At 44.1% G+C, this 12,436-nt stretch overlaps 1 protein-coding gene across 1 annotated transcript; it reads left to right on the top strand.

Annotated features, from left to right (window-relative positions):
- The first annotated feature begins 2,702 nt into the window (after positions 1 to 2,702).
- Positions 2,703 to 3,284, top strand: LOC137838011 (uncharacterized). Its single transcript, XM_068647218.1, has one exon. It carries the CDS (start codon positions 2,703 to 2,705, stop codon positions 3,282 to 3,284), a length of 582 nt encoding a protein of 193 aa, XP_068503319.1.
- Positions 3,285 to 12,436: the final 9,152 nt, after the last annotated feature.

Raw genomic sequence — 12,436 nt, forward strand, 5'->3', positions numbered from 1 at the left:
TGACCGCCGGTTATACATGCTAGAGATCGGAGAACGCCAAGCTAACAATTGACGACTACACAAACTTCCCGATGTACTTCCCTTCTGTCAGCCAGGTGTCCCGTTCAACACGCCTATATTATCGCTTGCTGCCACGTCATCACTTCCGATTACCTGATCGGTACACAAGCCCCCCAGTCTTAAGCTGAGACTTGTCCAGCGAAAAGACTAAGAGGTCACGTCATCGTCGATCTATGTGGCGCTGGTACAGATTTTCGTACGTTTGTACCCTCTGCCTTTCTGACGCTCCACCAACCCCTTTTTCAATCACACGACACGTGGCTTCATCAACGGTCGTCTTTAACAGACGTTTGCGCTTCCTAAAATGTTCGAAAACCCTTAAACTCTTTCGCGCTTTTCATTGTTCCATCGTCTTTCTTCATTCTCAAGCATTCCAAACATTCTCTCTGCGAACCACGAAGCTTCTCGTCTCTCTCAATCTCCAACTTTCTTCATCGCTCATCCGATCACAAAAAGGTACCCCTTTTACTCCTCCTATTGGTATTTGTTGCATTTTAATCGATTTGCATCATCCATTAACTGTCTGAAGCATATGTTGTGGGCTGTTTTTTCTTTTTTCTCGTAACCTAAATTTCGTCCCTGATAACGTCCATCCCAGCGAAACCTCAGTCGTTCGTTCTATCTTCTTCGTCCCCAATCGAGTCATTCTCTGCTAGCTTCATTTCATCCCTTTCTCTTTCCTTTGCAGTTCCTGCGATGGCTCACACGAAGTCCACCGCTAACCCTCCTTCTTCATCGCGAAACCCTCCACCCAAAACCAGTAGGGCTGTCCCTGGGACAAATCCTCCAACGATACGCAACCCATCTCGAGCCTCTGGTGCTCCCTCTGCACAGGCTGAGAGGCCTGCCCCTGCTCATGCCAACCCTACCCAGGCAACTCCACCACTCGCAGGAGGAGCTTCCCTTCCTCCGCAAGACTATAAGAAGCTCTACCCTTGGGCCACCCCAACTCTGCTGAAAGAGACTTCCTCAATAACCACCGAGTTGGGCGTGCACCGACTGAGGAAAGGAGATCAGTCCGACCTTTCCTTCCACAAGGAGCATGATAGCAAAGTGGCCGTGCTGCCCTGCTGCCCGGGTGAACCGATCTGCGCGGACGATAAGGGGAACAACGGCGAGTTGTTCTACTTCATCTACACTATCTTCTTCAAGAAAGTGAAGCTTAGGCTTCCTTTTACCCGTTTTGAGAGAGAGCTACTGACCGAGCTCAACGTCGCCCCTGCCCAGCTTCATCCCAACAACTGGGCGTTTGTGAGGGCGTTCCAAATTATTTGTGCACACTTGGGGCTACCGGCTTCGGTGGATGTCTTCCTCTTTTCGTTCGAGGCAAAGAATCCCGGAGATCGCCTCTGGGTCAGCTTGAACGGGATTGCTGGAAGGTCAATCCTCTCGATCTTCCAGCAATCTTACAAAGATTGGAAGGGAAAGTTCATCAAGGTGTGCCAAAATGACCAAGACCCCTCCTTGCTCGACGTCTTCCCCTTGTACTGGGTAAACAAGGGAAACAAGGACTCCAAGGACAGCTTCAGAAGACCAAGAAGTCCTGATAACATGGGGGCGCTAGACAAAGATCTTTGTCTATTCTGGAAGGGTGTGGCTGCTGCCAACATCACCTTCCCCACCGCCTCAATAATTTCCTTCGAGTTCCTCGAGGACCAACTCAAAGCTCACATAGGTCAGCCCCTACCTCAACACCAAGTCTCCCACTTCGCGTTAAAACTAACTCTGAATTTTTACCACTCTATTTTGGCATTCCATTACTTATCCATGTGCTGCTTGTGTTACCTCTGCATGAATATACTTGTATCTTTTGCTTCTGTTTTGGTTGCTCACCTATCCCTTACCTTGTGCAGATAACATGTTGGGCAAAGGGAAACTGGCAGAACTGAGGGCGACCGCCCGATCTCACAAGCTCGCGGCGGGCTCCCAAACCGTGCCCAACTCGGTGGTGGAGATCGCCACTGCTCAAGGCAAGACCCCTCCCCGAGGTCCAACTTCTTCTGGGGCACTACCCGCCCCAGAAAGGAAAAAATTGGTTCTGAGGAGACCCAAGAGGAAGGCTCCTCAAGTGGTGCAAGAGGAAGAAGAGGATGATGAAGAGACTGAGGATGGCCTCGTTACTAAAAGAACAAGGGCGGCCCCCTCTTCACCACCTGCACTTCAAACACCAACACCGCCCTCACCTCTAGCTCCACTGCAACCAGTCCAAGCGACGCCCTTAGCCGCCGCGCCCCCAATGGTCGAGAGCAGCGACCCAAACTTCATAGAGAACCCTCCAAGCGCCTCCACACCATTCGTATCTGCCGGAGAGGGTCCTCCTTCAACCACTTCTTTTGCTGAGGCTGCGTTAGGAAACGATGAGGGCGCTCAAGCCTCGCCAATTTTGATAACAGAATCTCCGACCTCACCACCATGCCAAGAAGCCCCACTTGCCCTACAAACTGAAGAGGGTGGTGGTGAAAGTCAGCACCAAACCCCCCAGCACCTCAAGCCTCCCAACCTCCTTCAAAGAGATCTTGGGACCCTTCACAGCCCGACTGAAGATGATGGCGGAGGATCTTCCCTCGATTGTATCAAGAGCTGTGAAGGACTCACTCAAGAAGCTCCAAGATGAGAACTCTGCGCTGAAGGAGTCAAACCTGATGATAAGGGTTGAGGCTGAGAAACTCTCTTGCAACCTGATGATGGTGGAGATTGAACACTCAAGGCTGGAGGACGCCATGGATGCTGAGCTCAGGAGCACTCACAAGGAAGCCTCCGACCTGCGCCAGAAACTGCATCTCCAAGTCCAAGAGAAGATCGACTTGGAAAGCAAGCTGGTCCCTTACAGGCTCAAGGTGGCAAACTTGGAGGCTGCAAAAAAGGCGGATGCAACCAAGGTGGAAAACCTTGAGAAAAGGTCAGCAGATCGGGAGGTTCTCCTTGGGAAGGTCGAAAAAGAAAGGGACGATGCTCTTGCTGAGCTCGTCGAAGCTCGAGAGGAGGCCAAGAAGATTGCTGCAGAGTTGGCCCAAGCTCGGGATGGAGGCAAAAAAGCTGCTGAAGAACTTGCTCGAGCTCGTGAGGAAAAGGAAGAGCTGAAGAAGCAAACACAAGAGCTCGAGCAAAGCACCGCCCAAGTCCTCACCGCCAGGTTTGACGCCGCTCTAGAGCAAGTAGCATGTCAATACCCCGAGCTCGACCTTTCCATGGTGTCGATCTGCAACGAGGTGGTGGATGGGTAGATTGTACCCTCCGAATACTAGCTGCCTTCCTCCATCACCTTTTCTTTTGTAAAAACTTTATCTGTAATTACTGCTTATATAACTGTTTATGTATGTATGCAAACTTGAACTGCAACTTCTTATATGATTTTCACTTCTCATATATCGTTTTCTCTTTACTTTGCACGCTTTTACCTTTACTTGATGTGTGGTTTACCAACATAACTGGTGAGACTTGCTCAAACGAATTAACTCAGCAGCATTCGAGCCTCACCTTTCACACACTACTTCGATCTTGAATAAACTGTCAACCTTATAACAACTTATCAAACTGTTAACTCAAAGTAAACTTGAGCAACTATTAACTCTTTAGCGATGACATTTAATATAACTTGTGAACTCAAGGCAATAAACCTTAACATAAGTTACGTACTAGGCAGCAGGTTTTAACTTAAACTAGTATCACAATACAGTTTACCTGATCTGCCCAGCAAAGTGAGTCCTCATTCCTGTCATCACCTGGAATTCTTCTGATCGCCGTAGGGTTCTGGCGATGTGAACTTTCTTGCCTTCATAACTTGACCATTGTTCCCTCATCTTGGAGGTAGAGGCGCCTTTCGGATCCTTCTCTACCTCCCTGAGTTTCAGAGCAATGAGCTGGATAGTGAGGTGTTCTCTTTGAACCTACCTTAGCTATCTTTTTAACTTCTTTCACCCTTCACGCCATACCTGAACTCGTTCGAGACGAGAAGGATTTTATCTGTCTTCGCACCGCCTACAAGCGTGGAAGTTTTCTCGGGTCTTACTAAGTCAATATTGATGTTTCACTTAAAGGGGGAAAGGCGTTTTCCTTCCCTCCCCACCGTTTAAGGTCACGAACACCCCTGACTTTTCAGTTCATCTTGCCTGAACTCACTCTGAGGTGAGAAGGACTATTTCTGGTGCCTCAACTTGCCCAGGGTGTACATCTCCTCCCCCCTGGATGCATTGAGGACTTTTAATCTTGCCTCTATCAGCTTGTGCAGAGAGGTCTTTCAATCTGTTCTTGCCTGCACTCGCTCAAAGGCGAGGAGGACTTCTTCTGTTCTCGCCTGCACTCGCTCAAAGGCGAGGAGGACTTCTTCTGTTCTTGCCTGCACTCGCTCAAAGGCGAGGAAGACTTCTTCTCTTCTCGCCTGCACTCGCTCAAAGGCGAGGAGGACTTCTTCTCTTCTCGCCTGCACTCGCTCAAAGGCGAGGAGGACTTTTTCTTGCCTACACTCGCTCAAAGTCGAGGAAGACTTTTTCTTGCCTACACTCGCTCAAAGTCAAGGAGGACTTTTTCTTGCCTACACTCGCTCAAAGTCGAGGAGGACTTTTTCTTGCCTACACTCGCTCAAAGTCGAGGAGGACTTTTTCTTGCCTGCACTCGCTCAAAGTCGAGGAGGACTTTTCCTTGCCTGCACTCGCTCCAAGTCGATGAGGACTTTTTCTTGCCTGCACTCGCTCAAAGTCGAGGAGGACTTTTTCTTGCCTACACTCGCTCAAAGTCGAGGAGGAATTTTTCTCTTTCTCGCCTGCACTCGCTCAAAGGCGAGGAGGTCTTTTCCTCTTCTTGCCTCAAGACGCACGAGAGCGTTGAGGTCTTTAATCATCACTGGTGCCTCCGATCGCCGAAAGGCGATGAGGACTTTAAAACTTTAACTATTGCCGGCGATCGCCGAAAAGCGATGGGGACTTTAAACTTTTAACTGATGCCGCCAATCGCCGAAAGACGATGGGGACTTTAAAACTTTTAACTGATGCCGCTAATCGCCGAAAAACGATGGGGACTTTAAAACTTTTAACTGGTGCCGCCAATCGCCGAAAGACGATGGGGACTTTAAAACTTTAAACTGATGCCGCCAATCGCCGAAAAACGATGGGGACTTCAAAACTTTTAACTGGTGCCACCGATCGCCGAAAAACGATGGGAACTTTAAAACTTTTAACTAGAAAGCATGCAGCATAACTTTGCCTTAGATCACGTACGAGTGATAAGGTCTTTTTTCTAAAACTTTAAAACCCACAAGCATGCAATCTTAGAAACTTTAAACTTTGAAAACTCTTCTTTATTGGGTGGCCTCATCAAAAACCCTCCTTAGGGAAAAAAGAGTGCCCCCTTCAAACTGTTTTAACAGAAAGCTTGTAAATCTCTTCATGTTCGTTTTACTTACAAAGCTTTAACTGTAATATAACTTGAGGTGTGTGGCGTTCCAGGTGCGAGGAATCGCCCCTCCTTCTAACATCTCCAAGCGGTAGGTGCCGTTCCCGAGCACCTCGGTTATTCTGAAAGCGTACCTCAAAGTCTGTTAAAAATTCCTTATATACCTGAGCACTTTCTCTCTCCTGACGGTTACACCTCTGGACACGTGGCTCGCATCCAGCTGTACACGTGTCGCCATCTTGGAGCCCTCTTCTACTTGAGCGTCACCTCTACTCTTCAAGCTATTCGACTAAGTTACCCATGCAAGGAGTAACTTGGTGCATAGCTTCCTTGGAGCGCGACCCCTTAAGCGGCGAGTACGGGGTGTCACCATGCACACCTTCTCTGTGGTCTCGCCTGCCGCTATCACGATCTGCTTCTCTTGCACATCGTGCATGTTCTGGGAAACTGTTCCCTTGCCTCGACCTCTGGCTAGGGAATGATCATCTGATAACCTCGTCCTTCATACTTGTACCCCTAGAAAGCCTTAAGCAAGCCTTCCTGATCTTGCGGCGATGTGCCCCTTTCGGCGGTCTCTAACCACTTGATCGCCTAAAACTCACATATGGCGACCATGACGCAAGCCTGGTGAGCGCCGGTTATACATGCTAGAGATCGGAGAACGCCAAGCTAACAATTGGCGACTACACAAACTTCCCAATGTACTTCCCTTCTGTCAGACAGGTGTCCCGCTCAACACGCCTATATTATCGCTTGCTGCCACGTCATCACTTCCGATTACCTTATCAGTACATTATTAATAATATAATTTATATTATTATTATTATTAATATAATTTATATTATTATTATTAATATAATTTATATTATTATTATTAATAATATAATTTATATTATTATTAATAATATAATTTATATTATTATTAATAATATAATTTATATTATTATTAATAATATAATTTATATTATTATTATTAATATAATTTATATTGTTATTATTATTAATATAAATTATTGTTAATAATAATAAATATAAATTATATATTGTTAATAATAATAAGTATAAATTATATTATTATTATTATTATAAATAATAAATTTCGTGCAGTTTCATACAATCTGTTTCTACAACTTTTTGCCTTCTATGATTTTCTTTAATTAGTTTATTGTAGAAGTACACAAGACAATCAAACATAAACCACAATTATATTTTTAAGTAAATATTAAAAATAATTATATAAAATTTTGTAATTAAAAATAATATTAACAATATGTACAATAAGAATAATATTATTAATATGAATAATATTAATAATATTATTAATATTAATAATATAATTCATATAAATATAATATTAATAATATGAATATAATTTATATTATTATTGTTATTATTATTAATATAATTTATATTATTATTATTAATAATATAATTTATATTATTATTATTAATAATATAATTTATATTATTATTATTATTTATATAATTTATATTATTTTTATTATTAATATAATTTATATTATTATTATTATTAATATAGTTTATATTATTATTTTTATTAATATAATTTATATTATTATTACTAGCGAGAACACAGGCACTAACGTGCCTGTGTATCCGCATTTTTTATTTCTATTTCTTTAGTATTTTTTTTATTTTTCAAAAACAATTTCACTTAATAACATTAAAATGAGAAATTAAAGAGTATACAGTTAAAGAGTAGTGTGTATCCGCATTTTTTATTTCTTTTTCTTTAGTATTTTTTTATTCTTCAAAAACAATTTCTCTTAATAACATTAAAATGAGAAGTTAAAGAGTATACAGTTAAAGAGTAGGTTAATAAAATAGTGGTGAGCGGTAAGTAAAAGTTACATATGGTAAAGAGAATGAATGAATTTTCAAAATTTAAAATTCAAAATTACTATTTGAATTCAAAACCGTCTCTCAAGATAGAAAATAATTAAACAGAATTTGATTTTCATATTTTTTTTATAATTTTTAATATTTTATTAATTATGGGTAAAAATATATGTATTTGGTAATAGTTAAAATTTATTTAAAACTACAAACTCAACCGAAAAAATAATTAAATAGAATTTGAGTTTCATATTTCTTTTAATAATTTTTAATATTTTATCAATTATAGGAATTAAACCAATATTTTTCATTAGGTCTATAAACAACCAATAATATATGACAATCATTACAATACATATGACACCATTAAACAATAAACCAAAAATTCATCCTCAATTGTTTGAAAAATATTATATACAAAAGAAGAAAATGCAATGAAATTTGCTTCTCTTTTCTTCACCTTGTACCCTTGGACCTGTATAGAGACTCGTTTAAATTGTTCCCATCTTTCGCACCCAAATCTAATGTTCCTTCGTGTTAGAACCTTACGATTGGGGGAGTGAGCGCGACAATCCTTCTCTGATTCCTCTATTTTGCTATGAATATTAACTCTCTAAAATTAACAAATAAAAAACAAAAAAAATATTAGTACAACATGTAAAACATAGATTTAAGAACACGATGACTTACCTTCTCTACATAATGCTTTCTCTACATAATGCTCTCTGGTGAGAGAACCTATTTTGAAGGTGGTCTCTAAAATCATAACTTTATGAAAAGTTAAGATGATTTCAAAAATCAAAACCTAAGAGAAGAAAATATAAAGGAAGAGCAAAGATAAAGAAATGGTGATGACAAAAAACTTAAAAAACAAATTGGAAGTAACTTTTCCGTAAAATATGAGGAAATGAGAATATAGTTTAGTTAATGCTCTGTATGATTTCATTTAAATCTATAAAATTGTTACCAAAAAGGGTCTTATCATGACTTTTTTCATGTACCTCTGTCTCCTCTTGTTGAGTCCTTCTTATCCCTCTAGTCACATGTTTCAATCACAATTTCAGAAGACAAATTAGTGTTTTACAAATTGAAATGCATATAAAGAGAATTACCTATTGTTGTGATGAAGCGCGCAACTTTTGAGTCTTTTCGTTCCCTCTAGTCACAAACTTCAATTACAATTTTATGAAACAAATGTCAAATTAGGGTTTCAGAAAGATTAATCAAAGAAATGAAAGTATGATTTTACATGAAAGTGAAAAGGAAAGAGAAAAGAAAGTGAGAAGTATGGTAAAAAAAGAATGTGTTATGTGTAGCGGAGAGATAAAGTGGGAAGTAGGTACCTATATAGGAGAGAGAAAGTGAGAAGTAGGATACGTGGGTTATGTGTAGTGGAGAATCATAAAATTTGTTTTTTAAATCAATTTTAAAATTCTACAATTTTAATAAAAAAAGAATATCAGTTTAAATCAGAATAGTAACGTACTAAATCTACACTCTCCTGCTAAAGTGGTCCACAAAATATTACAAATATCTTTAATTTTTTATTTAATAGAGAAGAAGATCTTTAAAACAGAAAAGTAACTAATCAATCTCTCCACTCTCTCCACTCTCCAGTTAAATAATAACAAATAAAATAAATTTTAAAATTAAAAAATTATTTTATTAATTTTTGAAATTATAAAATGTTCAAATAACCAAAATAAATTAATACAATAAATTATTAAGTGTACCGCCCTGGTGGACGGGTGCGATGACGTGGCATCCTGCTACAGTGTAGGCGTGTTGGCAGGGCGCCAGGTTGGCAGATGGGAAGGAAGTCGGGAGGCACGTGTGGTCGTCGATTGTTAAGTTGGCGTGTTCCGATTTCCAGTTTACCAGAATAGGCGATCGCCAGGTTGAAGATGAAGTCGCCAGATGTAGACTCAGGCGACCAGGCAGTCGGAGATCGCCAGAATAAGCACATCGCCGAAGACGAAGGAGAAGCAGATTATGAAGGCGGCCGGCGAGACCACAGGGAAGGTGTATGAAGGCCCTAACTCGCCAGTTTCAGTAGAGATCGCACTCCTAAGTTAGCTATGCACTGGGCAGTACCATGCATAAGTAACTTAGCCAAAATGAGAGTAGAAGCAGCGCCAAGTCAGGGAGCCTCCAGATGATGGCACGTGTACAGTTGGATGCGAGCCACGTGTCCAAGTCTGTAACTGCCAGGAGAGAGAAAACCACCAGGTATATAAGAGTTCTTAACAGATTTTCTGAGGTACGCACGTTCAGTTCATACACTTTACGCTTGCGAGTGACAGAGCTGTTTGTGAGAGAGAGAGTTTGCACGGTTCCAGTTCTTAGTATTTGGTGATACCGTCACTGACTTGAGCGTCGGAGTGCGATCGGCCGCAGCGGCGCTGTATCGTTTCTTTGCAGGTTCTTGAGATAGATCCAGAGGAGGAACGGAAGTGAGAAGCGGCGCGCACGTCAATCCTTTGACGAGGCATTCTCCAGCGCTCCGGTCAACAGGCAGGATCATCAGGCGCCCACCGTGGGGCCGTGTAAAACGTGCTCCCATCCACAGTGTGAGTTCGTGGAAGCTTTCGAGGTTTTCTGCGCGGTTGTGTGCTGGTGCAACCGTCGTTTGCAGTTTCTTTGAGTTTCGTTCGGTGAAGTTTGCGTTTTAAACCGTTTGTTTGGCTTTTCGATCGGTGGATTCGGTTCCTTTCGTTTGCTTGTTTGGTTCGCGGGGAAACGGTGGTTTTTGGTGAAGCTGCGATCTTCTTCAAAGGTTTGCGGTGTTCTTGAGTTCTTGCGCAGTTTCTTGAGTTTTCTCCGGTTGATCGCTGATTCGATCGTGGTTGAAGTGTTATTTGCTGTATTTCTGTGGTTCGCTGAAGTTAATGAGAAAGATGAGAAGCAATCGCTCCAGTCCCGTGGCTCTTGTCGCTGCTGAAGGCGACACCGCCATGACCATGGCGCAGATGGCAGAGATGATGCGCTTGTTGCAGGCCACTGTAGAAGCCTCGCGCGTCGAGCAGGCAAGGATACATGAGGACCTGGTCGCCTCTCGCGCCAGGAACGAGGAGCTCAGCAAGGTAGCTGAGGAGCTGCGTCGAGCTCTTCAGGAGCAGCAGGGTCGTTCTTCAGCTGAAGAGGTGGCACCGTCGACGCCGCCTCGCGTCTTCCCAATGCCTTTCATTCAGGCGATTACCGACACGCCAATTCCCACGAGCGTGGTTCCGGTTAAAGCTGTTTTTACCGGCGTGGAGGATCCAGAGGCTCATCTGACCACGTTCCACACCCAGATGATGCTGTCGGGAGGGTCGGACGCCGTTTACTGTAAGATGTTCGTGAGCACGCTCCAGGGAACGGCGATGGAGTGGTTTGTGAGCCTGCCTAATGGCCACATAACTAATTTTCAACAATTCTCGAAAATCTTTGTCGAGCAGTATATCGTGAATAAGGCACCGCCGAGGGTGTCCTATGATCTGTTTGATATAAGGCAGTACCATGGGGAGTCCCTCAGAGACTACCTCAATCGCTTCGGCGCGCAGATGGTCAGATCGCCGGCAAAGGATGAAGAAATGCTGGTCTATGCCTTCAAGAAGGGCGTGCAGCCAGGGCCATTCTGCGAGGCCTTGATCAGGGCTCATCCAGCGACGTTTGCTGAAGTCAGGCGACTTGCGGTGGCCCACATCGCCGACGAGAGTGAAGTCACCGAGAAGAGAGGCAGCGTGGCTCCCGCCAGGCCACGCGCCCAGACCAGGATCCAGCCACAGAGGGTGCTGGAAACGGCAGCGGCGGCCAGAAAAGACCAAAGGACTCGCTATCCTTACGATAGGAGAAATAAGGGAAGAAGCCAAGCGCGCCAACCACCAGCACACCAACAACCAGCACGCCGGGAATACAATCGTCCGCCTAAGCACAAATTCGTCATGGGACTAGCGGACCTGATCGCTATCCCTAACATATCTGCTAGGTTGAAGGCGCCCGAGAAGGTGGGCGACAAGGTGCTGGGGTCAAAGCCGGACGTTTGGTGCGAGTTCCACCAGTGCTTTGGCCACAACCTGGACTCGTGTTTGTCTTTAGGATACCAGCTCGATGATCTGGTTAAGAGCGGGTTCCTAAACGACTATCTGCTGGACAGAAGGACCGGAGGAGCGTCGAGTTCCCAGCCAGCAGGTGGAGAAGCCCAACAACACGAGATGCCTATCCATGGGGAAATCCACACCATTGCAGGGGGTTTCTCAGGTGGTGGATGCACCGCATCGCAGAGGAAAAAGTATGCGCGATCGGTGATGTCGGTGGACATGTTTGAAGATCACTCGCCGGAAGTGGACATTACGTTCACCAAGCAGGATCTTCGGGACGTTGTGCCTCATGACAACGATCCCATTGTTATTTCGTTGATAACAGCAGGGAGGAAGGTCCACCGAGTTCTGGTGGACCAAGGAAGCTCGGCAGACGTGATGTTCTGGCCGACTTTCACGCAGCTGGAATTACCCCTTGACCAGCTGAGGCCCTATGGAGGATGCTTGTATGGGTTCGCTGGCAACCAGGTGGAGGTCAGGGGGTACATTGAGCTGAGAACTACGTTTACCGATGAGGCTGGGTCGAGGACGGAGAAAATCAAGTACCTCATCGTAAACGCCCCCTCAGCGTACAACATCCTGCTGGGAAGGCCCACTCTTAACAGGATAGGTGCCATTCCGTCGACACGGCACATGAAGGTGAAGTTGCCATCGATGGAGGGGGTGGTGATCACGATAAAGTCTGATCAGAAAGAAGCAAAAAGGTGCTATGAGAATAGCCTGAAAAATAAAAGATCAGTGAGCTATGTAACGACCACCCCGCCTCCCGGTGTGAAGCCCAGACCACCGGTAACAGAGGAGGCCGCCGGAAGGGATGTAGAGATGGTAGATGCTGAGCTGGGGGAGAGGAATGCTGGCCTGGAGGAAGAAGAGGCGCGAAATCGCCCTGAGGAAGCAAGGGAACAGGGAATCGCCAGGGCGGTGATCGCCAGAGAATCCAGGCCCAAACCTGTCGAGCAGTGGCTCGAAAAGGAGATCGGAGGGAAAATCTTCAAACTGGGAAGATCTCTGGAAGTTGATCTCCAGGACCAGATCGCCAAGGTGATTGAGCG

The sequence above is a fragment of the Phaseolus vulgaris genome, chromosome 11, assembly GCF_000499845.2.
Source record: "Phaseolus vulgaris cultivar G19833 chromosome 11, P. vulgaris v2.0, whole genome shotgun sequence".
NCBI lineage: Eukaryota > Viridiplantae > Streptophyta > Magnoliopsida > Fabales > Fabaceae > Phaseolus > Phaseolus vulgaris.